Source organism: Rhea pennata, chromosome 12 (genome assembly GCF_028389875.1).
Source record: "Rhea pennata isolate bPtePen1 chromosome 12, bPtePen1.pri, whole genome shotgun sequence".
NCBI lineage: Eukaryota > Metazoa > Chordata > Aves > Rheiformes > Rheidae > Rhea > Rhea pennata.
Genome location: NC_084674.1, coordinates 21,707,658 through 21,734,791, shown reverse-complemented (window position 1 = coordinate 21,734,791; position 27,134 = coordinate 21,707,658). Strand labels below are relative to the sequence as shown.

The 27,134-nt window shown below is 45.2% G+C and overlaps 1 protein-coding gene across 2 annotated transcripts in view; it reads right to left on the bottom strand.

The window, feature by feature from the left end:
• STAB1 (stabilin 1) overlaps positions 1–27,134 on the bottom strand; it is a 63,266-nt gene that overhangs the window by 12,043 nt on the left and 24,089 nt on the right. For both annotated transcript variants that reach the window (XM_062585187.1, XM_062585188.1), the window contains 34 exons: positions 26,809–26,862; positions 25,306–25,386; positions 24,846–25,004; positions 24,394–24,456; positions 22,995–23,096; positions 22,170–22,256; positions 21,638–21,749; positions 20,903–21,086; positions 20,498–20,591; positions 19,428–19,586; positions 18,525–18,620; positions 18,026–18,121; positions 17,065–17,112; positions 16,044–16,174; positions 15,528–15,639; positions 15,230–15,307; positions 14,757–14,858; positions 14,126–14,233; positions 13,494–13,625; positions 13,184–13,312; positions 12,261–12,317; positions 10,833–10,928; positions 9,373–9,568; positions 8,826–8,921; positions 7,669–7,714; positions 6,275–6,354; positions 5,204–5,329; positions 4,367–4,440; positions 3,934–4,008; positions 3,189–3,308; positions 2,105–2,152; positions 1,896–1,979; positions 791–937; positions 485–622 (listed from right to left, as the gene is read on the bottom strand). In XM_062585187.1, the coding sequence (XP_062441171.1) occupies positions 485–622; positions 791–937; positions 1,896–1,979; positions 2,105–2,152; positions 3,189–3,308; positions 3,934–4,008; positions 4,367–4,440; positions 5,204–5,329; positions 6,275–6,354; positions 7,669–7,714; positions 8,826–8,921; positions 9,373–9,568; positions 10,833–10,928; positions 12,261–12,317; positions 13,184–13,312; positions 13,494–13,625; positions 14,126–14,233; positions 14,757–14,858; positions 15,230–15,307; positions 15,528–15,639; positions 16,044–16,174; positions 17,065–17,112; positions 18,026–18,121; positions 18,525–18,620; positions 19,428–19,586; positions 20,498–20,591; positions 20,903–21,086; positions 21,638–21,749; positions 22,170–22,256; positions 22,995–23,096; positions 24,394–24,456; positions 24,846–25,004; positions 25,306–25,386; positions 26,809–26,862 (3,510 nt within the window). The remainder of the gene's footprint in view (positions 1–484; positions 623–790; positions 938–1,895; positions 1,980–2,104; positions 2,153–3,188; positions 3,309–3,933; positions 4,009–4,366; positions 4,441–5,203; positions 5,330–6,274; positions 6,355–7,668; positions 7,715–8,825; positions 8,922–9,372; positions 9,569–10,832; positions 10,929–12,260; positions 12,318–13,183; positions 13,313–13,493; positions 13,626–14,125; positions 14,234–14,756; positions 14,859–15,229; positions 15,308–15,527; positions 15,640–16,043; positions 16,175–17,064; positions 17,113–18,025; positions 18,122–18,524; positions 18,621–19,427; positions 19,587–20,497; positions 20,592–20,902; positions 21,087–21,637; positions 21,750–22,169; positions 22,257–22,994; positions 23,097–24,393; positions 24,457–24,845; positions 25,005–25,305; positions 25,387–26,808; positions 26,863–27,134) is intronic.

Sequence of the window (27,134 nt, the reverse complement as noted above, 5' to 3'; positions counted from 1 at the left end):
CCAATAAACAACTACAACAGTTAAACATGATGACAAATTTCTGTGTCATCATCATGCTCACTGATTTGGCCTGAGAAGTGCTGACATTCAGGAGCCACCACTTTTTGCATTCATTCTGGCTAGACACTATTACAGTGAAAGCTGGGATGACTTTTAGCACTTTTTACACTGTTTAGACTTTGTAGAAAAAGCATGATGGAGATGACCCTCTGCCTACAGCCAGTCCTGTTCCCTGATGATGGATTCTGAATCCTTTTGACCCAAATACACTATGCTGCAAATGCTGTCACTTTCAAAAGTCAGACCCCTGCCCTCAGACACCCCTTATGCAAACAGGAACATGAAAAGTGGAGCATCTCATGCAACCTTACAAAGAGTTTATCAGTGACAGCAATATCAGAGCAGTTAGGGGTGTGAGGAGAAAGATCTTAGTCCTGTCCTCAACATGGTGGTTATTAGGGCACAGCTATTGCTTGACATTTACTTGTGAGATCTTTGAGGAAATGTTACGGTCCACCAGGTCACTTGGAATGAGGATCTTGTTGATGAAGTGGATGACTCCATTCACGCCAATGATGTCGCCAAAAACCACTGTAGCTTCCCCATTGAGATAGATGCTATTCTGAGAGAGAAGGGATGCGATGAGATGCTCTCGTCCAGAGCACCATGCTACAAGCCATCTGCAGGCCAAGGAGCAAGTCACTCGCCATAGTTGTGGTGGCCTTTAAGTGACAGCAAAAATGAGCTCCTGCTAAACAGGACAGGGAAGCAAACTGTGGCAGAGAACTACCTCTTTTACCGCAATCTTTATTTTATGGCCTGATAAAGATGTAATGGACTCCTGGGCTTCCAGGTCGCTGGACAGCAATTTCTGGCAACCCACCATGTGGTAGCGAAGCAGCTCCCGGAGGAGTCCTCTGCTCTTCCACTCCTCAAACTATGGAGAGAAAATAGGACCACTGAGATCACGCTGGGGGCACTTTGCCTTGGAAGAGGTTGGTGGGGGGGAGGGTGGGGATTGGAGAGGGCAAAGTGCTAATGAGGGAGACCTAGACTGCGCTGAGCCCTTTTGCTTGGCCTGTCCCCTCCGACCTATCCCTGCAGGAAAGCCAATCCCCTAAAACATGCCAAATGCAGAAATCCATTTGAGAGCTTTGAGAAATTTCAACGTGACAGCAGAATTCAGACCCTTTGATGGAGGACAAACGTTTACATTGACTCAAGCAAGCAGTGCTCAGGATACGTTGTCCTTAGGAATTGTTTCTTTACTGACTGTAAGGGTGGCCCGTGGGGAAAAGGTTGGGACTAGTGGTATGAAATCACATGACAGGAGTTGCCAGTGATGGTATTAGGAACTTCTGTTACACTGTCAGAAAAAAAGCTATTGGTCAAGGACCTGTTTTATAAGGTCATGAATAAGGATTGCTCCTCCCTCAGGTCTCCATTTGCCCCAAACATCTGCTTGTTGAGACTAGAGGGAAGGGACCAATGGAAGTGGGATGGCAGGGCCTGGGGACACCAAGCAGGCATAAGAGGTCTTCATCACAGATACCCTGAAGTCTCACTGCTACCAGCCCCTAATAACCTTAAGCAATTGTAATCACCATGCATTAGCAGTTTGGCATGGTGCCTCTGAGGACCACGAGACAGGGGCTCCAGAGCCTCCGCTGACAGGTCTCCTTACAACAGGGACCATGTCTGCCCAGAATGCCTCTGCAGCGAGCCAACATGCAAACCTCTGTTCTTACACTGACGGAAAACGGGATGCACTTAATGCTCTTAGCTGAAGCCCCTTTGCCTCATTTCACTTTGCTCTGAGCAGCGCCCAGAGGAGACATTGCCATCACTGCGGCTTGCCAAACACCTGATACTGCTTGCGAGGAGGGGACACTTACCGTTGTGGTGTTTCCTATGAGATCTGTCTGTGGGACAAAGACAGTGAAAGGCCCTGCCCCGCTGAGCTCCTTAATCTTTTCCGCCTATAGCAGAGGAGACATTTGCGGGAATGGAAAAAAAGCACGGTTCCAGTTAGCAAGACCCTTTGCAGAAAACACTAGATGGGATTTACAATGTGCAGACAAGGACAAAGTTGCTTTTCACCAACCAGTATCATCTTAAAGAACATGGAGGCGCCTTCAGTCCTTGCGAGCTCCTTAAACAAAGAGAAACAGCTCATGTTAGCAGAGTCCCATCCACTGAATCCCGGCCAGCCAGCACAGCGACTTGCTCTTTCCATTCTAGGTCTCTCTCCCACCCCAGCAAGACACTGGTTCTCCAGATATATGACAGCGATTTTTCCCTCCCTCCCTTGGAAGAGCCAGCACTATGGGCACAGATGACAAAGCAGGTAGTGACCTCTGCCTGGGCCTTTTACACTGGAGATACTACAAGATGGAGAGGGCAGGAATTGCTAAGAGATGGAAGCTGGCTGCTTCTGCAGTGGCTGCCTCAGAGGTTGAACTGCCTCGGTGTTCAAGGGACATCTCAAGTACTTCACGAAACACCTGCTTTAGCCTCTCCGTGCTGCCACTCTGAGTTCTGGGATGACGATCCCAGACTGGCAGACACAGGCTCAGCAGGGCAAAATCTCTGTTTACCACAACTGACTTTCAGTAAAAGCAGAAACACAAAATTGAGCCCCCCTCTTCAATCCCGGCCATGCTATGGGCATGGCAGCTTTTTGTTTGCCTTTACCACAAAAGTTCACCAGTTTGCCCAAGGACAGCTGTTGAATTGGCAACAGAGCCAGAGACAGACTGCAGCCCTCCAGCCTGGATCCCATGTCCCTGTGTGGCCACAAGTGACACCTGCCTTGAGCCCACATACTGGAAGAAGTGGGTTCCCTTGGGGACAAAAATAACTCCCATTTGCTTGTCGCATTAGCAGTACAGTGTCCTGGAGGAGTGACCAATGCTGCCAACAGAGCAGCTTGTCAGAGCAGTCACATCACAGCTCCCTTTGGGGCAAGGGCACTTTACTGTGAGCTCTCTCTCCCAGTCAGCACTCCAAATACACCTAAAATTTATGGGTAGGTCACTTCAGAATATCTTTCTTCATTCCTCCACCACGTACATGCGTTGATATGGCACTACAGGTTAGCTCACCTGCAGCTTGGGCTTGGAATGGGGAGAATGGTCTGCTGTGGGGCAGGTGGCCTGAAGACAGAAAACACCATGCATGCTTCTCACCTGATACACTTTGCCGTGGCAGGTGAAGCCATCTCCAACACTGTGCCAAAAGCAGGAGCAGTTTCGTGTCCCAGGTCCTGTGTACCTGCAGAGCCCAAAGGGGCTACAGCCTCCGTTGTTCTAGCAAGAAATGTAACGGGCTTGCATGTAGATGCACCACCAGCAATTTGGTGATTTGCATGCAGGAGCTGCTAACTACTTTGAGCCCAGTGAAAATGAAACAATTCCCTCCATCTGTACAGCACCTTAGAATAAATACTGCCCAGTTCCCCAAGGGCATATCACGCAAAATCCTACCACAAAACAAGATTTTGGCACTTCCTTACTTTAGAGGCAACAGTCATGACAAAACCCATGATTCAAAGAGATTTTTTTTTTTAACATGGCAGAGATGGTATGATCTTTAGCTTTTGAGCAGAAAAATATCCACACTCCACACAAAAAGGATGTAAAGGAACAAGTTATATATGAAAAGCCCACGTGCCTCTGTGTCACTGGTTCTGCACTGCTTCTGTCACAAGAGGGGAGCCCCCCCCCCCTCTTAGTGCCAGGTGGTTGAGATATTTGTGGATCAGTGTAGGAGGCAATGGAAATTAAGCACACCTGGAAGCCCCTTAGGTATGTAAAAAGGCAAGATAGCCACCTCTAAAAAATGAGGCTAACCCTGTTCTTGTTAACTCTTGGGAAAAAAGGACACTCCTAGGCTTTGGTTTTCACCCCAAGTAATAGCAAAGTGCAGACAGACCTGTTCACACAAATTGATGGGGTTGCACCGGCTCACACCATCCCCACTGTAACCAGGAAGACAGTTGCAGGCAACCTGGAGGGAGGACAGATATTTAGTTTGAATGCTTGGACCCAAAAAAGAAACTACGAAATGGCTGAGCTGGATGGAAAGCCTGTGGGATAGCATTCACCACACACTCCATTCCCTCATGAATAATCAAGCCTGTGTCAACAACAAAAATAAGCTTAGACTGTCTCCAGCCTCCAGAAAGCAGCCATGCACTTCTGTAGAAACAGCTATCTTTTCATGCCTTTCCCAGGCAGGTTTTCGATGCGGAAGGTAATAAACACAAGGCAGAGCACTGCCATGGAGAGGACTGTCTTTGAGAGAAGCACACAGCTTTGACAGCTTCCATAAAAATGTTGCCCAGGTGTCCCTCTCAGGCACCTACCTTCCTCAGGCCTGTTTTAATGCACTCAGCATTGGTGTGGCACCCCCCATTGCTTTCGAGACAGGGATCAATTTCTGTAAAACAATAACATCACATTACAACTGAGGGATGTCCAAGGCAGCTGGGAACTGGACCCCGAGAAGTATGGGCGAAGGAACAGGGAGGATCTTCCTACCCTAGGAAACATCTTGGTGGCAAAGTGACTTGTTCCTTTTATGACTCGTAACAGGGGAGGAATGAGGAACCATTGCAAGTTCTACTCCTAGGATATCTGGGTCTCTGAGTTGTGATAAATCCACAAGCAGAAAATCCCACATCTGCCTGAAACTGCTCTAAAGGATATGAGAGGACTGAACTCTTCCACACAGCTCCATCCTCATTTCAGGGTACTGCCTTGAGAGACTGTCTTCACCCTCTGTCTCTTGGCCTCCCCATGACATGCACCAGAGCAAGAAACCTCTCAGGATTGTTTTTGGCAGTGCCTTCGTACACTGGTTTGAGGCCATCTAGCAAGATGGTGCTAAGGGCAGCATGGACTCTCTTCCTGGTTTTAGGCAGAGCTATGCCAGAACAGTGATGATCACTTCACTAATCATGACCTGGGGAGAAAGCTGAGCATATATACACAGGTACGTGTGTGCACGCACGTGTCTGTACACACATCTTGACAAAAAGAAGAAACAAGGTTGAATCAAGATCAGCCAACATCTACTGATTTTGAAATAGGCACTGCATGAACAGACTGAAAGGACAACGAGTGATTCAGTGCTTTAACCTGCCTGAAGTTCCTTCATGCATGGATGATGCCCATCACCAAAACAAGCACTGAGAGCTCACCCATGCAGAGTGTCCCATCTCCAGCGTAGCCTTCCTTACAAACACAGGTTCTCTCTCCTGGGGACACTTTAGTACAAACAGCATGTACAGAGCAGCCACCGTGATCAATAGTGCATGGATCTATTTCTGCGATCAGAAACAAGAAAAGTAGAACGAGCTCAGAGCATCTAGGGAAGATGAACAGTACCAGAATGATCGTCCATCTTAACAAAAATCACATCTTATTAAAATCCCTTGGCTTCTCAATAAAATGATGCCTTTAAAGGCATTGTGCCTCATCCAGATCTGAGAGAGGCCAACCCAAATGTCATGCTAAGCTTAGATAACCCCCAAATTGGACTAACAGGTCTTTCTGTCACAGTATTTGCTCACTGACAACTAATGGTTAGACCAGAAAGATACATTTTCCTGCATAATGTAAATGTGTTTTTGCCTTTTTTCCCCCCTCACTCATTTTCAAATACTGACAATACTGAAAACACACTGTGATATCTTCCAGTGTTTTCATTTGGTTTTTATGATATTATTACTTTGAGTGTAACTTTTCTGGGTTAGCTGTTTCTGACATAGACCAGGTTTGTATGTAGCTCTAGAGCAGTATCCTGAAATCCTAACTGGTTTTGGCACAACTGCTGCACTGCTTTTACCTGACTTTGGCATAGGCAACAAATAGGAGTGGGCAGAAAATTCTAGGGAATTAAAACCTCCACATTACACCAGTTTAGGGCCAAAATTATTACATTTGCCACCATTGCCCTGAACTAATACAAAACATACATGTGCCTTCCTCTCCACAAGCAGTAAGAATTGCCCCGCTCCACCTTCCTTACTCTTCTTCCCTCTGTCGTAAGCGTAGCAACATCAAGATCATACTGTATAAGGCTCTGGACTGAGAAACCTCTCTACCAAAGCATGGCAGACTTAATGGCGAATGGCCGGGAGGAAGAAATTTGAATGATCTCTCTCCGAGCAACATCGTGCCATTCATTTCAGAAACAAAACCCTTCCATTTGTGTAACTGTGGCACTTGCAATACATTTGCAAAATCTTGCCCACGCTTTCTGGGCATACCTGTGCAATGGGTCCCATTCCCTGTGTATCCAGCAGAGCAGGAGCAAGTAGGTGGGGAGTCTGCTGAGCCATTCAGGCAGCTGAAACAAGCAAGGGAAAAACAGTCACTGATACCATCTCCTAATTTGCTCTGGTAATGGGCAATGCACACTACACAAGTCCAGCATGTGGAAGTTAAGAGTCCACAGTGAGATCAGAGACTGGAAGAGGAACATATCTGCAGTTACTGAATATTTCTTTACAGCACCAAAGAATCAATCCAAACATGTCACCTGGAGCGCAACAGGCATGCTGGCAAATACACCCAGAATGGGGGCTGTGCGCAGCTGAGGAAGTGTCCTGCCATTTCAAAAGGTCCTAAATACCCACCTAAATATGTAATAGCAGCACTGAAGGAGGACACCACTCTCCATGATGGTTTGCCAGAGGTTTGCCAAAACCAGAGACTGTCTCCTGTAGCGCTCACAGGACACAAGCACCTTGTTTCTAGGTTTGCTCTCTTCTCTCAGCTTTAGCTATCTATGCACCTCCTGGTCACAGAGAGGCATTGGAGGGCTCAAGCAGCTGTGAGTGGTGGCTGAGAGCTCTGTCATACCCAGTGACTATCTGGCAGCACCTCAGAAATGAACCTGTGGCTCTAAAGAGTCACATACAGATCTGTTACACACCATTTGGAGAGCATCACTTGGCCCCACTCAAATCAGCAAGAAGCGAAACAAGCCAGCATAGCTCCAAGCAACTCTTTGCCCATCCATGGGACTCCAGGGAGGATTGCAAGTTGCAATATGCCTGAAGAGATCCCTCTGCTCAGTGGGGCCTGAATGACAACGCAGACCTACTGCCTACAACCTGGGCCAGACAGGTTTGATGAAGGTTCCCGTAAGTCATGTTGAACCACCACCAACAGCTGGCTAAGGAGCTGGCGTCAAGGCACTGGGCAGTGTCTCACACTCTGCACAATGCACCTTCACCATGCCTGGTACAGGGAGATGGCTGGGTCCTGACACCAAAAAACAGGAGAGCAGATAATGGAAAGCAAAGGCAGCAAGAGGAAGTCATCTCAGCCCATGGGCCTGTATAATTTCTTGTCAGAGGCAGGCAAGACAGAGAGGGCTTGTCCGTGGCTGTTTGCTTTGCTCTATGAATGAGGCCAGACTTGGAGTGCTCTGCTTTCTCCTATCCTCCTATGGAGGAGGAGCTGGGAAAGAAATTTTGCTCAAACATACAGAATCCTTGGGCTTTCAGGACCAAAAAGAGTTCTCACAATGGAACGGACACTTACGCATCTTTAATGAGCCTTCTGTGAATCCCCAAACACTAAGTCATCCAGTTGTAAAACAGATACACACACACATTACTTTCTCAGATTTATCCGGTCCCTTGGCTGTACTTACTTGGCCATCTGATGACAAGTGTTATTGCATAAGTCAACCTCGATCACTGCAAGAGAAAACACAAAGGTGACTTGGGATTTTCAGTTTAGCACTTGCTCAATCCATTTCTGTCATCTAGAGTAAGGGACCCTGCAGAATAGCCTCATTACTCTGTTTGTGGTGCCCTGATTGATGACGGGACATCAGCAGTTACGTTAACTCACACGTCCTGTATGGTGGCAAGAGAACCCTTACGGGATTTATGTTCTGGTGCTGTGCAAAGGAGCAAATTCTACTATCTGGGCTACTGGTTCAATTCAATCCTACCTGCATGGCCTCCACATTAGTAGGAATGAAGCAAGGACTGAAACCTCATTAATCCAGAATGACTACAGGGTCATTTGGCTTTGTCTCATTTGAAGTAAAAAGATGCACTTGTTTCACATTTAGACTTTTTACATTTAGACTAGACAGGACAGCTTCCCCCAATTTCCATCTCTAAATGCCTGCAAGACACCTGAGTTTACTACAAACTCAATCTTTGGGTATAATCCTTTAAAATCTCAAAGGAGATGCAGGAGCTTCTGTTCCCCCCACCATGATTGTAACCATACTGCTGAATCCCAGAAACACTCATCTTTGAAATATTACTTTGACACACAATGACAGATATGCAGTGACAACTGCAGCCCCGAGTTTGCCTAAATCAATGAATCTTAGAGCAGAAAAGGGAACTCAGCAGACAAGTTGGGGCACTCTGAAGGCTCCAAATCAAGGTCTGCTACCTTCTTGGTCAAGTAACAGGAACTATAATCAACCCAGTTAGGCTGGGAGCTTCCCTCTCTCTCCCAGGGCTTGAGATGCCTCAGATTCTCTGTGGAGACAGAACCAGGTGATATACTTTTCCCTACATAAGTTTAATTCAAATAACTCCAAAGCCAGGGCTCACATGTTGATGAGAAAGGCACACCACAAAAGCAATTCATGCGCAGGACTGAGTTACTGCAGTCTGATAAACTTTCCATAGGATGCAAGCATTTACCATAGGCCAAGAGCACATGCAGTCATAGTCACCTGGCTCATCTATCACAGAATTGCTCTGGAAACCAAAAGGAATCACTCACATCTCTCTACCAGAAAGGCAATATTACACCACGGGCCCCTTCAGGTTCACATACTTTCTCGGCAGGTAGGGCCCTTCCACCCTGGGAAACACTCGCAGCTCCCATCCCCTTGTAGTCCATCGTTACATACACCATTGTCACAGGCACATTCTGCAGGGGAAAAATAAATGCTCATCACTGTTAAGCCAGGACTGAAAAGCAGAGACAAACTGCTCTCTTGCTGGCTGCTGTATTCCTATGTTCACAGTCCAAGGTGCGTAGCTGCCATAAGGAACACGCTGCAGGAGTATCCACTCTTGCTCCCTTGCTATCAGGCCAAAGAGCCCAGTGCCAGACCCTCTCTACTTTCTGTAGTTTGGGTGGCAGCAGGATGAGTGGCACAGTACATCAGTCACGCCTTGGTTTGCAGATGAAAAACGGAGCCACCACAAGTGCTCACTCCCACTTTCCCCCTCGCAATGACCTGCCAGCTTTTACCATGTCTAGGAGGTCTTGGGACATTTTTTCCCTCCCACAACCTCTCTAGAGAGAGGAGATACAGCCCCTTTTCTCCCCTTGTGAAATAACTGTAGTCACAAGCAGCAAGAGCAATTGCTGTCACCTGCTTTGCAGTCCGCTCCGTATCGGCCCACTTCACACATTTCACAGGCAGTGCCATGGAAACCCTCCAGGCATCGGCACTCTCCACTGCCCTCAATGCCGTCCTGGCATTCCCCGTTCCCAGAGCACCACTGGCCTGGCTTCCCTGGGCACATCTCGCACATATGTCCATAGTAACCTGGGCAGCAGACAGACCTCTAAGAAACCAACAAGAACAGGTTAGAGTGAGCCACTTTGTGCAGCACAGATGAGGTAGCAAAAGCTCCAGGGTCACGTGCTTTCTTCTGGAAGAAGAAGCTAGCAATCAGTTATGACCAGACATGAAGGAACAGATGTGCACAGGCAGGTTTCTTCCTTACATCCACTCACAATGACAGTGCATACACATACACTCATCTGCAAAAAAAAGCTGTTGTGTTTTGGAAAGATGAGAACATGTAGAAAGTCTGCTTACACCAACTCCCAGCAATACCCTTAATGTCTAGAGTGGTAACTACATAGAGAAAATCAAGAGACAGCCCCTAAAAATCACTAGCAAATCAATACAAAAAGGCACCGTCTTTGTTAAGATTAAATAATGCTACCTTCATGGATGTCTTTGATAGGTACCAGTATAAAATATGTAGCAAATGCATGAAAGAGGACCTGTCTCATTCTTCTGTGAGAACAGGTTGTGAAAAGCGATTATAAATGACCATTACTCTGATTCCAGTTAGCACTGCTCCACGGAGCTGCTTTCTGATAGCATCCCCCACGTGGGTTTGCCTCTCTGCCAAGTCCCTGTCAGTCCTCCACACCCCAGAATGGAGCTCTCTGCAGCCCAGAGCCTCATTTAAAGGTCTGCACTGCCAACTGAGCAAAGTTGGCCATTTCCCCTGTAACACAAATGTGTCCAACTGCCTCTCTCTCCTTCTCCTCGCTCTATCATTCCCACAAAACTTCCTAGGGAGATGCTTCAATGTCTAAAAAGGGTCAAATTCACCCAAGCTTTCCCCTTAGCATTCCCTGTTCAAGTGTTTTCTCCTGGCACTTGCACAAAAATGGTGAGAGTATAATAACTGCGAGACCTTCTGCTCCTCCTTTCAGGTTGTCTCCAATTAGTCATCAGGTATTAGGAAAGGCATATGCACAAGCAAAATACCATCATTCATATCTCATTTCCTTAGGAAACCAAGCTGCGAACATTCAACTCCTTTTCTTCCTCTTTGCAACAAAAACCAAAGCAACAATACCAAAGCAGTGGACCTCAATTCATCACTGCGCAGACATTTCCGCACGTTTGTTTTTTCTCTGGTGCCCTCTATCTCCAGGACAGAGACCAGCTTCCTGACAAGCATGGTGTCAGCTACACAATGGCATAGATTCAGCCAGGACTTTAGCACAGGCTGTATTTCAGTGGCTGTATTTCTAACACCCACCTTGCTTGTGTCAAAGTGAACGCAAGGCAAATGTTTTTCTTACCAGAGAAACTTTTGCACAGGTGAAATAGCAGCCGAGTGTTGTCGTATGCCAAGAGCGTAATTCACAGCGAGGGAGATTCTTGCTTCCTGGAAGTTCCTGCAGATAGAATTAACATAGATACCTATATAAAATATTACAATATTTAGACAAACAAATCATACATTATAGTGCATATAACCGATGGCAGTGATCTTGCCAAACAGAGAAATAATGATTTCTGTCCCACAGGAACAGCCCTAAAAATTTGGGCATCCTAGAACTGAAAGCAATTAGGCATCTCTAGGCATGGTGTAAGGTGTGTCACCTTATTATTACGCTCTATTTTTTCACCTGTCCCAAATCCATGGTATACATCTTAATATGAATGCGGAGAAAACTAATAGGTGAATTTTTGGCATGGAGTAAATAACGTCACCTCAGAAGCCAGATGTTGCTGCTATGCAGTTCATGGCCAGCACAGGGAGGAAACGCTTAGTCGTTTTCCTCTCTGGAAATATTTGTCACTTGCAAACAAAGCAGCAAACTGCAGGCACAACCAATCCATCTGTGTGAACACTTCAACGGTCTGGGCTGGGAAAATCACTACTACTCATACCCCTAAACTGGCTTTCCTTAATAATAATCTCAAAAGGGTAAGAGATCAAAATCTCTTCCCCACTGTTTTCCCAAGGAATTTGGCAAAATGGTCCCACGCATCAAAGAGAACAGAATCTGGGTGCAGACGGCGTTGTCATGACCCGCTGTGCCCATCCGCTCTATGGGAGACTCGCCAGCGTTCACTGACGTGTAGCCATCTCCCCGACTGTGCTTTCCCTGAAGACAGACTGCGGAAGACCGGCTCCCTCATACGGGAACGGAGCTGCCCTGGGTTTGTCTCCCAAGAGGCGACTGGCAAGGGAAGGCTTTCTGGGAGGTGAACGTGGTGCTGGCGGGGGGGACCACCCTTCTCTCTCCCTTTATTGAAGTGCTCTAAAGGTCCTTTCTTTTTGGTCTCTGTTGCCCTCCTCTTCTTCAGGTTCAATAACACACACATCACTGCAGTGACAGAGGTGCACTCCCGACACCTCTCTCCCACCTTCCAGAGCTTCCTGGTGCTTTGCTTTGTATCTGTGAAGTGCAGTTACAGATCCCCCTCAGATTGGCTGCTTTTCTAAGACGCTAAATGGATTCACCTCTAAAGGGCTCCTGAAATCCAGGCAAAGCATGGACATCAGTTCTGTAAAAAGCTCCATGATTCACATTTGTCTTTTTACTGCATAAACCTCCTTCACCTTCCCCTGGTTTTGCTTTCTCTTACAAACTTTCATGATGAACAAGCTACAGGACGTATTTTTACAGGTATTGAGATGACATCTATACAGCAACAAAGGAAAATCAAGGCACTATCTGCAAGCAGTATATGAGATACCACGTTAAGCACAGACTCACCACAAGAACTGATCCAGAAGGACACTTGATCCCCTTCTCACACTTGCCACATCTTGACTAGGACACAGAGAACAGACAAGTCACGTGTGTGCCCTCCACCTATGTCACACCAAGAAACTAATCTTGAATTACAAATGCTGCTGCACAGGTTGCTGGCTGAGACAAAGACCCACATATTTATCTCCATGGCTCAAAAAATCAAAAGAAGAAAAACCACAATGCGTATCCCTCAGATCCTGGCTGCAATCAAAGGCTTCACGCGAGGTCTTACTTTTGCACTCTGGTGGTAAGACTGTACCGCAAAGCAAAGCAGAAGAGATTTCAGTTACATCTCCCTAAATCTCTCAGCTGGAGTAGGGCTTGCCATAGGCCCAGAGTTTCTTCATGTAAAACAGCATATATTTGTTGTTTGATCTGTAACAGGATAAGCCTGCCTCGGTCTGACCCTACAATCTTCAAGCGGCCAAGAGCCACAAGACATGCAGGGATTGGACTCTGGCCATTACACACAGGCAGGCCACAGCACTTCCTAGGACTTCTGCAGTCATAGCATGCAAAAACTGGGCTGAATTTGGCTTCCACAGGTGAGCACCTGGGAGTCCCTGCACCTGTCTGAGCTATGGTTGGCACTGTCACAGGAGTCCCAGCAAGTAAATTGAACTTGATCTGCATAGGAGCTATGTACAGCCCAAGAGCTGCAGATCTGCTACGTTCAGAAGTACTGGGTTTGAGGCTAAGTGGTGTCAAGGCTCCATGGTGCCCCACTTCATACAAGACAGGGCTGCTCAGCAGCTCATTTGGGGCCAGGCTACTTTGTCATCCATGTGAAAGAGACAAGGTAGGTCTTCAACTGTTCATCAGTTTGGCTGGTTTGGGAGCTGGAGAAACCCTGTGAGATAGCGCTCATTGGTAAACATCATTACCTTTTGTATGGTGGTGGTATTGGCAGTGCAACGATTCTTCTGTATCTGGAGGACCTGTGAAACCCCAATTAACATGCCATTCTTCGTCTCAAAAAAATTTCCATCCAAAGGAATATTATTGACGAACTTCTGCAAAGGAGAAGGAAAGGGCTGAGACGATGACCCTCAACTTGTACAGGCTGCCATCAGACAGCCACAGTCTAGAGACCTGATGGATGTCCAAAATAGACATGAGTGTCTCCAGCCACCAGCCTTAGAAAGTGGTAAGTCAGTCCTATCATCAAATGGCAGAACAGTCTTCCCTCCTTACCTGGGTACCGTTTTGGTAAAACATTAGCCAGTAGGAGAATCCTAACATGGTGTTCTTATGGATTCCACTTCTCAAGTCCATAGGGAAGAGCTTCTCTCCCAGTACAACATGGTACTGCACTGTCTCGATGTCCTAAATCCATAGAAACCCAAAAGTTAGGCTGCTCTTGACTTCCTAGACTGCAATTAGATAGTCAGAGGTATGTCATGAGAAGAGTTCCTAAGCCATCCTAACCATTAACTAAGTCCACAGAGCCCAATAACTTCTCATCATAACCAATAATAAATTACACTTGATTACTCTGTTACTAGATGAAGCCATAAAGGTTCATGGATCCTTTCAAAAAGTTAAAAACTGCTACTCATTTGTCAGGAGGAGGGGTGCCATACATCCACGTACAAATCTACTCATAAATTTGCATTTGGAGTCCAGCTCCTCTATTCAGCTCCCATCACAACATCCCAGGAAACCTCCTCATTCCCCTCTGCCACGTTTCTCCTACTTTTTTTCATCAGATATGCTCCTCTGCTCCATACTCAAATCTACTGAACTCAAGTTTAGGATTTGACAGTATATATGTCCTTGCAATTACCTCAATACATATTCAGACTGTATGCAAGCAGTGAGCTTACCAACTGTGTCACATTGGCAGCATGGCAGTACTCCTCAATGGAATTATTTCCAGGAACAAATACTGTATATTTTTCAGAGGATTCAATTTTTCCAATGAGTTCATATTGCTATAAAATGTCCAAACAGTCATGTTAGCAATTACACTTATATTCACTAAAGCCAAAATTGCAGGTAAAATCAATTACAAAGACAAGAGCACTGGAAGAACCGCTTGAAAACTGGGTATGACAAAATACAACTCAGTCACATATGTCTAACTGCTTGCTCCTCTCCCTAGGTTGACATTAATGCCGTTTCTTGGTTATAAGCAAACCTTCCTTTTTTATCGGTTTATCTGCTGTATTCAAGCAAGTCAGCCTGCCTGTTGCAGGCTGTCTGCCTGCAGTAGGCTGGTCATTTTCTACTGTAATAACATGCCAAAGACATAAAGAGAGATCTAACTATGAGTATATAACCACTTGGCTGCTCAACAGAACGTTTCTAGAACATGATGTTGGCATGGTAGGAAACACGGATGGTCTCCCCTTTTCTCACCTGGCCGCCCATGTTTAGGCCCATCTATACAAGGTAACTTGGACAAGAGAAGATTGTGACAACCATGATTCAACAGAACTCACACCAGCTACTTACCTGTAACAACTCTTTGAATGTACTGAACGAAGTGACTGTGTCAAGCTGTTTCTGCAGATCTGGGGGACTCGGTGGGATATCTCCTACAGGAGGCAACAAAACCTGTGGGAAAAGTGAATTCATCAATTAGGTCAGGCAAGGGACTTGGGGGGAAATCACACTAGACTCCTGCCCTGCTTGCAAGAAGAATAATTAGAAACGGCCTCACAGCATTATTCTGCACTAGCCTTAACTCTACATCTATCAGCCAAAAGAAGAGGAACTCCCCTGCTGCTTTGGAGACAAATGCTCTAAATGTTAAATGCTGCTGCACAGGAAACATCTGTCAGGACCTCGTGACAGTTAAATGTATTTTTGTCTTTGCCTTCCTAACTGTCTATACACATATTCCTTCTTGCCCCCATGACTGATGATGGAATGCAAATGTGTTGCAATAACCACAACATTTCCCAATATTGCATATACCAACGTACCTTACTGAGGACATGAATAATGCCATTGGTGGCAGGGATGTCACTGACCACTATACTTGCATTCTGAATGGTTAATACCTGCAAAAGTATCAGAGGAAGAGCGTCAGAAATTGCCAGGTAGATGCAAACCAGATATACTGTTCATTCAAGGCCGCACATGATTAATCTGGGTACCGTTTAAAAAAGTTTAAGGAATTTCAGGGCATCAATGTCCCATCTAGGTTCCCCACAGGGTACAGCAGCTCCTGAGCAGTTTGATTTGATACTAGTACCTGCATGTTATATAAGAGACCCTTACATCACTCTTGGTATTTATCTGCCATCTGATCTGTGGGTTGAGGGTGGGTAGTTCTGGTCTCTTGTACTTTCTGAGTTCTTCGCCAGTGAAGACACCTTCGAGAAAGTGGGCCCTGAAGGGAACACAGGCAGGTAAAGAAGAGATTAGGGCACCATTTGTAATGAGAGGAGATAAGACCGTAAAGCCCAACATTCATGCATCTCCTGCATCAAGGAGCTAAGCATGTGGAGAAAGCAACACAGAGAGAGAACTCCTTGCCTTGGTGGAGTCTACTTCTGGGTGGCAGTTAGGAAAAATATCTCTCTGCAAATACATGAAAAATAAATCCACTACCAATTGCCTGACCACTGTTACATTTCAACTGCCAAGTAAACTCTTTCCCTGTTAAATATTTACCTTTGCTTCTATTTTATCTCAAAATAACTCTTTATTGGGCTTGCATGAGCAGAAATAGAGTTCATGGCTTTGTGTTACTGCTGTTTGGAATAGTAAAGCAAAGGCAGGAGTCTTTCATACCTGACTAAAAATGGCAGTACATAAGGGGTCAACCAGGTATCTTTCTCAGCCTTGCTCAAGTTTTTGATAGCTGCCTCCGATGGCACCAGTACAGTGACATTGGTTTCTGCTGGGATGCTGAAGAGAGATTTCTGTTGTCCAAAGCACAAAGATGAACAAATAAGACATGCCAGTGCCACATCTATACCACAAAACATAACCAACAGCTGTAGCTGCCATCTCGCTCTTGCAGTCTCATAGAAAGGGTGTGCAAAAAAACAGTGTAAATTCAGCCACACAGCCCACTCTCCTGACACATGGGAGATGAGTGCTGCCGGCAATCAATGAATGCCACAGATGGTTTAGCCAAACAGCTGACAACAAGCACACGCAAGGGAAAGACTGCTATTCCAAGTCCTATTTCTGTATTTCAACTAATCTTCAAACCCATTCAGTCAAATACATAATTCCTTTCTGAACCCTCAACATCAGTTTTGGGGCAGTGGCCAAGATTATTCCTAGCAAAAGTGGTGTGTGCAGAAGGATAGGTAAACTTAGGTTCGATTAGATGCTGTATTGCCACAGTGTACTTCTACAGACCTGCTGCAGCCTGTGGGCTGCCTCTGTAATTACCACACTCGAAACAGAAACCCACTAAGAGAAAAAGAAACAAATATACAGCCTAACTTCAGCATGCTCTTTTGAGCAATGGCTTTAATCGTGCACCCCTTTCTCTTTTCCTTCTGTGCTACTATATGACAACTAGGAGTCACAGATGATACAACCACAAAAATTAAGTGTAACAGTCCCAGTTTCTTCTTGTGCTAGAAAAAAAGCCCTTAAAGTACACTCATAGCCCAATCTCCATCGCAGTCTCTAGACTTTTCTACACACCTGCACTATAACAATTGAGCCTTTGTTGTTATTTTGCTTTTCTCTAAGGGAAAAGATAAATGGGAATACCCTTCCTCTAACAGCAGCATTCACAGCAACTTCACTTCTACAGAACTTACCTGTGCTGGCATCCCATGGCTGTTCTTACCTTAAGCCAGTCATAGAAGCCTGCAAAGTAGGAACTCCTGGCCAGCTCCTTCCAAACAGAAATGACAGAAGGGTTACCTCTGCTGAGCCCCTGGGGTTGCAGGGCAGGGAGACCCAGGCTGGGGGAAAGGAGCCCTTTGCAATTTCAAATCCAGCAATAATTACAGACACCTTGTATCATGGGGAGGGTTGAGCACTCCTGAAATGAAACTCCAGACATTAAAAAAAAGAAATTCCCCAAATAAACAAATCCTTTTCAATTCTTCTGCAATTGCTCCTGTTTCCCAGGGAAGGGGCTGAGTCCACAATGGTCTTTGATGACAGAAAATGGGCCTTGCTAGCTCTGACCAGGGGAACTTTCCAAATAACAAAGCAGACATGGCTTATTGCACAGCACAGACAGAGGTGAAGCAGCTTACAAATTACTGCCAGTGGTTTCTAGGATACACTGGCATCAGTGCTTCTGCCTTGGTCTTGGACAGATGCACACATATGTGCTGGCAGGCTGGCAATGGCAGAGGTTGTCAGCTCAAGTAACAGAGAAAAGCAAGGTGCAAGCAGACAGCACCATAAGGCTGCTACCTGCAGCATCACTTAACAGGACAAAAGGATAGATAATCTGCCAGAGTAGTTTCCCTCTGCAAGTTGCCACTGATTTACAGCTGTGTAAATGTGAAAGGGTCCCCTTTCAGACTCTTATGGTACTCCACAAGAAGTTTTGCTCTCACTCACTGCATTCGAGCAGGTCGAACATTTGAAGCTGAATGACCTTGAGAGAAAGGTCGGGGAAGTATGTTTCCCAGAGCCTATGGAAAAACCCTCCAAAGTAAAAATGAAACACAACTGACAAAAAGAAAGCAGTTAACTGCTTCTGTTATCACTATTCCAGGGCAGCTTGCCCATTGGGAACATCCGTTCCTCTCTGATCTCAAGAAGACCTCAGACATTTGCACTTTACTCACTTTTAGAATGTCCCCATAGCATGTCATGCCATCCCCCAGGTAGCCTTGAGGGCAAGTGCAGGACCTCTCCTCTCCTCCAAGGGGTTCACAGGTAGCCTGCCAATACAAGGAAAGGAGAGATTACAGATCAAATGCAGGTTATGCAGTACTACACCTATCTAGGAATCAAATTCTGGCCTCCCGTGGCCTGGGCTAGAGGAATAACCTCAGAAGCACCTTCTTCCCGTTACAGCCACCTCTGAGGTGGTACTGCACTTATATCTTACACTGCAAAGCCAACACCTCATACATCAGTTATGTAAATTTGCAAAAGGCGGAGGATCCTCCTGGGTAAATCAGAGACCAAACAGTTCTACATCTCAGTGGCATGCCAGTAGGATGACATAGTGTAAACCCTTGCAGCTCTCCCAATGTCATGTCTGGAAAACCTCTGTCATGGAGCAGAGCAAGGCTGGCATGACTGTCATGCCAACCTTGGGAAAACTCTTTAGCTACTCACCAAGTCATGGCAGCCACCATTGTCCAGGAGGCATGGGTTGATCTCATCGCAATTGTGACCATCACCAGCATAACCCCTCTTGCATACACACTTGCTCTTCAAGAAAGAGAGACATTTCAGTTTTACAGACCTATTAGAGCATCCTCATTTGCTGGTTAAAACACTCCCACCAGTGAAACACTGTGAAAAAAACTACAGGAAGTTCAGTCTGAATCTAAGGGAAATCTTTTTTTACTGTGAGGGTGACTAAACACTGGACCAGGTTACCCAGAGAGGTTGTGGAGTCTCTGTCCTTGGAGATATTCAAAAGCCATCTGGACATTGGGCAGTCTGCTCTAGGTGACCCTACTTGAGCACGGGGTTGGACTAGATCTCTAACAGTTCCTTCCAACCTCAACTGTCTTGTGGATGGTGGAAAAAGAAAAGGAGCTAATTTCCAAGCTTCCCGCTTTTGAAATATCTAGGGGAGTACATGCGACATCTTGCCTTACTCACCTCTTTTACACATTTGGCACTTTTTCTCAGCCTGTTGTCCAATTTTCTGCCTCACTCAATGGGGAGAAATACGCATTGCCTTGAAAGGCCACCTCTCCCACAGACTTCCCTCCTGCCTCAAGATACATGTCTCCCAGCCCAGCTCCCTCCGTTGACTAGAGGAACAGCTGCACATGCTTTTCGGTATGTTTTATCACAGCCCAGAGATAAGCTACACAACATCTGGGCTGTTTGAAGGCAGAACATGCAGGACAGAGGAATCCAGCATATTCAGTGGCAGGATGGGCCCATAGCCTCTGCTCCAGCAGTGGCCTACGTCCAGTGGTTCAGGACAGCTGGCAACCTCCTCTGGGAACCTATGCTTAGGAAATGCATGTCCAACATCAGACTGCTTAGCATAGATCATACCTGCCCGGGGCCAATATAAACACAATCGGCGTTGATGTGACAGTCGCCTCTGCTCTCCAGCATACAGTTGTCTATAGCCACACAGGCCTTCCCGTCCCCAGTCCAGCCCTTGTTACACTGGCAGATGGCAGTGCCAGGGCCTGTACTGGTACACAGAGCCTGCAGGAGAGGGGAGAGAAAAAATATTATGTTAAACGGAAGGAGGGAGGGAGTACAGTAAGAACACAGCAACAAATCTCTTTCATCAGACTGGGAAGGATTTCTGAATGACCAGCTCTGATTCCAGCACTGGGAATCGGGGATGGGAGCAGATTTTACAGAAAAGTTTTAGACAATTTCATAATACAGATAAAGTGATTTTGAAAACATTTAGTGTTTTCAGAGAGGCAGATACTCATACACTCAGATGGCTCAAAACACTCAGGGCATTGCTACTGCCCTGTAAAGCTCTCCCACTACATTCAGAAGAAATATACCCTGGCAAGGAGGAGCACAATCTTCTGCTTAGAGATATGGGAAGCAAATCACTGATGGAGGCTAGTCTCTCCCAGAAATGACCTAATTTGTTCCCAGTCCCATCCTTCTTTCCTTTTACATAGCCCAATGTGTTCCTCATGATGAAGTCCAACTGCTTGACAATCCATTCCATCCTAAAGCACCGCAGTTCTTTACTAAGGATAATTACGGGGCATTGGTGGTTACCGAGAAACATAGCTCACAGATAAGCTACAGCCTGAATACAGCAACAGAGAAACTAACACACGTTAGAAGAGCTTGAGAGGGAAATTGAAACAAAACTATTTGGACAGCTAATCCCTGTGGCTGTCAAAATATATGTACAAACCAGCCAAACCCTCCCCTGGGGTGTTGCATTTTGGCACCAACCTGAATTACTGACATCCTTATGATGACTATGTTGAGGTAACTGCTATTCCAACATGTCACGTAGACGGGGAAAGCTAGGCACAAGACTAGCACAAAACAAATTTGTAACAGTCCTGAGAGTGCTGGATCCCTTCTCTAATCAATAGGTGCTGCTTTTCCACGCTTCAACAATCTAACCCACTTACGTTCTGTGAACAGCCTCCTCGGTCCGGCTGACTGCACAGGTCAATGGGCTGGCAGGAAAACCCATCCCCTTCATACCCATCCATGCAGATGCATCTTCAAAATAAGCACAAAAGAGATGCAGATGGACAGATGAAGAACAGTAACAAGCCCACAGAAGCTGCACAGAGCAGCCCCTTCTGACATGCAGCAGAGAGCAAAAAGGCAGCTTGTACCATTTCAAGCATAGCAAGTTTGCTAGGACTTTGATTCCTAGCATAGCATGCTGGCTGCATTACTCAGATGATCCTGTCCAACAAATACTCAAGAGATATGTACACAATTACAGGGTTGGCAGCCTCACAGCTATTGTGTGACCCCTACAATGACAAAGTGCTCACCTGAAATTGTATACCAGAAAGACTGACCTTGCCGTGTCATTGAGGCTGCAGACAGCGTTCTGGTGGCAGTACTGCGACAGCCCACTTGGGCCACAGTTCTTAGACGTCTTGTCACAGAATTTCCCTGTATAGCCCTCCTTACAGGACCAGGACTGACATACACCCCCACTGCCAGGCCTGTTGTCACAGACACCATGGACACAGCCACAATCTGTCAAGCACATGGAATAAGATCAGTCATCACGCCCAGAAATCCCACAGTGATGGCATCTTGTAGATTCTCATCTTTCCTTCACCATCTCTTGTGACACCAAATGACTATCACATTTATTCTTGCCAGAGGGACACCTGCTGAGAGATATCTGTCTTACCTCAAAACATGGCCAGAGAACAGATCCTGCAACTGCCTGGGTCCATGTGTTTTATGGGCTCTAAGGACAGGCTCAAATTTAGGCCATCTAGCACACGATCTTTGTCAACCAGGAAAGGAAAATGTCTTTTCTTTCCAAGCAGGAGATATCTAAATCAAAATCCTGCATCTAAATTTCGCCAGTGTTTCCAAGACCCACATCATCCCATTGTATCAGTCACATTTTTTTCCACTGCTGTTTGAAAAGACCCCTTGTGATGACATTTCCGTCACTTCCTTCATGATGTTGGTCTTGCCAGAAGGGAATCCAGGCTACAGGAACCTGCACTACCCTTGCCCTACATTGCCCTTGCCCTACATTTTCCTCTAGTCTCTCCATCAGAACTACCAACCTTCGTCACAGTTCTCGCCATGCTTGTTTGGGTTTGAACAGATGTGGCAGGCTATTCCTTTGAAACCATCAAAGCACTGACAGTTGCCATTCCCTTCTATGCCATCACTGCACTGGAAGGAAAACAAAAGAAAACCAAGTCACTGAAACTCAGGGAACAAAAGCAAAGCTGAGGCATTGATATCTTTCAAAGGCACTCTGGCAGTTGCAGCAAAAAGCAGGCCTTTGAAGAGTGGTGGTGGTAATACAAAATTCCATATAGCCAGATCTGACTCCAAAAGCTATGAAATGAGTCACACTAGAGCTTGAGAGAGAAAACCCACTGATGAGGATGTGCTGCTCTCCCTGGATTTTCTGCTGCCACCACCACTGGTTTAGCTCTGGAGCACAAATGCTGAAATATGCTTATCTGTAACCACAGTCATTACTATAAATAAAAATATGACCTACACTGCCATTAAAGGACAGATAAGCTAACAATGCTCTTTAACAATCCTGACTCATTGCAACACAGCAGGTTCTTTGACACCTACATTTCCCCGGCCGTAACAAGGACTGGAAAATCCCCCTGGGCATGGCATGCAGTCTGGACCAAAGAATCCTTTGCAGCATCCAAGTTTCTGAAACAAAAGCAAAAATAGTAAAGAGCCTAGTGACTTAGCAAGCATTGTCTGGAGTCTCTCTGCCCTCACAGATCTGAAATACTGGTCCTCCTTCCTGTGGCCATGGACTACACAGAAAGGGACTGTCTCATTTGGCATTTGCATTTCTAGGAACTCCTGCACTTAGATTATTTTCCAACAATATCCCTATTCTTGCTCACAGTCAATTCTTTTTAGTATAAAACACTATCTTCTGCATTTTCTGTGACATTGTAGGAGCTTACTTGTTCCTACTTTATCCTTGCTGAGGTCTGTGTTCTTCTGAAGGGACTCTGCAGGGGTGAAGGCAGGCCTTGTCATGAATGATCAAAAGAAGAAAAACCAGAATACAAACATCCAGCTGGTATTTAAAGAGACACCCACAAATCATATCATACGGTTGGCACTGTGACAGCTCAGGAGTTGCAGATGAATGTGAGATCTCTAAACCGGGACAAGATCTACTTTCTCAAACCATCCGACAATGTTTAATAAAGAGGATGTAATCACTTTACAGTTTACAGCACTTTCACTGTGCTCTGTTTCCTTTGGGAGACACGCTTAAAATAGGGCTCTTTCAGAGAAATATGCCACAATGAACATCGCATCATTTGTCACATGGCTTCCTCCAGCTTGGCTGGTCACAACTAGGATACTTTACACAGGTTTAACTGAGCTGCTGGTAACGTGATCTTCCCTACTCTGCATCACACTCACCGTGACAGTTTGATTGCAGTACCTGGCACACCCCCTCTTCAGGATATTTGGACCTTGCGGATCATGAACGTAGATACATTCTTTTGGGGAGAGTGTTGGTTCCTGTAGAAACAAAACAAGCCATCAGCATTGTAGCTTTCCTCTTCACTCCTTTTGCAGCAGAGAGCAACTACGCCTATCTCTGAGCTGAGAAGTTCACAAATAAGCCAAGGTGAACAAGATACCATTACGGCATGCCTATCATGAAAGAAGGCACATGGCAGTTTCTTCTTGCTTCCAACAGTCCACAAATCAGAGCCAGATGCCCTTTTGTTCTAATAAAAGTGCTTATGATAAGGAGAAAGATTGAGCAAGGTCATGGGGAAAGAGGAAGAAGAGATGAGGGAAGGGGGAAAAAAGAAAGTGGGAGAGTGACAGAGAAACTGAGAGAGAGGTAGAGAGAGAGAGAGAAGGAGGGGGAGAGAGTGAGGATAAGGAGACAGAGAGAAGAGATGGAGAGGTGGGGATAGAGGGAGGGAGGAAGGAAGCATGAGGTAGAGTAAGTGGAGAGGAAGAGAAGGGAGAACTGCAAGTAATTTCTGAAATAACGTCCAGTGGCCTGTCACAGACTTATACCTAGGCAGAATTGGGCCTGAGATGATTCTGGCACTCAATCAGAGAGAGAAATGAATGACTGGTGATTTTGCAGAGCTCCATTTGCAGACATTCATGCTAGGACAGTATTGGCAAGTCCTCCTGGAAATCAAATCCCTCAGAAGACACTCAACAGTTAACAGTGGCGAACACTTCTCTGGCTTTGACTTCTCTCACAAACAATGATTTGAGCCTGGCCTTCATACTAGGATTTCTTGGATACTGCTGTTCTGCTAAATTTGTGATAACTCAAGCATAAGCCCCCAGCCTCCACCTCCTTACTCCACCTTCACCCAATTCTTCTCATCTCTAATCAACCATCAGCAAAAGCCAAAACCAATTTGTTTCTCACCCCCCACAGGCCAGAAGGTATGCTGCCATTCTGTCTCTGACCACACAACAGGCAGCGGTAGTATTGGATGGGTTGAGTGTGGTCAAACTTGGTTCTGGTGGGTTGCAGGAAGACTCAAGTGTGCATGTAGGAAAGCTCTGCCTGAGGCAGAGCAGAGGTGCTAAAAGCTGAGAATCTGCCATTTTATTTAGCACATAGACTGTCTCACAGCTATCTCCATTGATTCAACAAACTTCAGACTAAGAAATAGCACAAAGCTGTTATTAGGCAACAGAGGCATAGATCTGTGAGGAGTGAGTATACTTGAGTCTTTCCTGCTCTCCATTTGTTTGAAAGTGGCCTGGACTGTCTATCACAATGTGTTTGTGTGTCATCATGCAAGAAGAAATTAAGTAAATAACCACAAATATTTACCATTTCTCTGCTGCCAGGTGGGCAAACACTGTTGTTAAGGGCCTCACAATCCACGCAAGAGCCCTATTAAGAAAACAAGAGAAGAGAATTTAGTCTTCTCAAAGGCACCCACTCCCCATGCCAAGAACACAACAGAGCTACTCTTCCCACATTATATAACCGAAACATCATGTCATGTATCAAAAACATTTCTAAACCCTTTTTCTGAATCAAAGGTAGCACAGATTCAGGCAGAGAACAACTACCTACAAGGAGGTAGCTGACTTGCCAAAAAGCAGTGCAAAGCGCTAGGAGAGGCTCATGGCATTGATGACACTAGCTAACTTCACATTTGGGGACATCCGGGGAAAATACATTTCCCAGATGTAACTTCTATGGACTGCTCTCATCCCTCCAGGAGTGTGTGAGGCCTACAGCAGCCACTAGCAAGAGAACGGGAGAAGTTGACTTACTGTCACAATTTTATGCTGTTCCTCCTTGCATCTTTGAGGCAAAATGGGGACTATTGAAGGAGGGATGAAGATGCCATCCAAGGTATGAATGATACCATTTGATGCCACTATGTTTCTCCTGTTTATGGGGATCCCTGATTCATCCATCAGAATTCTTCCCTGATGCAGAAACACAAATAATTTACCTGCTTTTTTACCCTGTTAGACAGCACCAACTACATAAAACCAATGCAGGAGACGGACAGTACACACCACCAAGTGCAGCCACATAAAATAGTCACACCCCTTAGTGGAGTCACAGATGGGATAAGGAGCAAAAATAATTCAATGATTTTAATGAGTCTAGTTTATTAAGCAGAGGAAGAAGCAGAACTGGGTGCAAAGTACAGTGTTCAGAACCACAGCCACATTTTCTCCTAGCACAAGGGGTTTGCCCAAACGGGTTTTGATTCATACTTACATCTGCACTGATGTTGATGGTCAGTACCTGGTTAGCCATAGTAAAAATGTGTGGCATCATCATCAGTTTCTCTACAGTCACCTGAAGTAAAAACACGAGGTGGCAGTACCATGAAAAAGTGGGCCCGTTTCAGTACAGGTCACAGAATCCTTTTGGGATTCCCCCTCCCCCCAAAATAAACTTTTAAAGGAGATTTGGCTTTATCATTTACATTTCAGGAAATATCTCCAACAACAGGTCAGGGAGAAATCTAGGGCTTGGTGGAACAGTTTGCATTAGCACAAACACAGCAGTGCCTGCAGCAGCAGCCTCAGCATTTGTTCCTTGTCTAAGCTGCAACACAACTGAAACTGAGTCTTTGGCCTTACTAATGGAGCTGCAAGCAGGGTCAGACTAGAAAGGGAGTTCTCCAGGACACAGTTAATAAATAAATAAAAGTGAGCCAGAGACATAATGGATAATTTAGTTTGACTTAATAAGCTTATTTCTTAAGGCAGAAGAAATGTAAACTGCAGCTACTGCACAGACAAATTTAAATATAAGGTTTTAACACTTGAGAAATTCTAAGAACTGAACTAATAGTGTTTTTTTTTTTTTTTTTTTTTTTAATATCTAACAGGTTGTTAAAATAAGTAGCTCAGCTTGTTACCAAGTTATTCAGCAATAGCAAGAAAAAAATACATTTTGCTGTTTTGTCAATGTGCTGCTCGTTTTCTTGATTGGAATTAGGAAAATCATAAAGATTGACATTTGCCTCTCAGTAAAGAATGAGAATATATAGATTATTTTTTAATGAAGGGCATGACATTGTACCATAATGGCTGAGTAATCACTTCTCTTTCCACAGCTTTGTGTATAATTTTAAAGATTTCTTTTATTTATTATATAGGGAAAATGTCTTGCTGATCCACTACATTAATTTTATTTAGCCTGACATTATATTATACAGCAATGTTGGTACAAGAATTGCAGAATCAGGTCAGATGACAGGATCACATGGACCAGTTCTCCATCTCTAACTTTAGCCACTGGTGAAGCCCTAAGAGAGAGGAAAAGGAGCAGGGCGGTTTGGACCAATTCTTCGCTTGGATGTAACTTCTGTGCTGCTGCTATTAGGGAAACTGTGGGCTGGAGAGTCCATAGTTCAGATACACTCTCCTAATTACTAGTTTAAGAAATTAAAGCAATAAAAACAGAGCATTTGTCTGTAGCAAACTCTGTAGACTATGTTTTCATTGTAAAGACCACGTGAATAAGGAGCACTATCACCACCAGGAAACTCAGAGCTTTGGATGGAAGTGCACAAGCTTTCCTTTTTGGCAACTACTTCCATGCTAAAGGCTTTGCCTCATCAGACCCTGGATCGCATTTCTACACCCCTGGGGAAGCTCAAGAAGTAGCAGCTGAAGTCATTGATACTCCAGTCTCTGTGCCAAACAACATTGATGTTCATATGTTGGCCAAAGGTCCCCACTTATCTAAAATTAGACTTGCTTGTCTTACCGCTGCTGAAGTGTAGATGTGATGTTTCACAAGTTCCTGAAGTTTATTTATGCCCTAAGGAAAGAAAGGAACATAATAATTAGACCCTCCATCAATGCTCAGGAATAAGAAAAGACAACTACATTTTCTTTTAACCAATATTGCTGATGTACCATAATAGTAATTTCACTTGGAGGGTGAGTTCCTTCATTTCCCCCTACCCAAAAGAAAAAAAAAAAAGAAAAAAAAACCACACACACAACAAAAATCAGATTAAACAATCTAACTGGATGTATTTCTCATAGCTGCTTCCATCTGCATTCATTTCTCGCCCGAAGTCTTACACA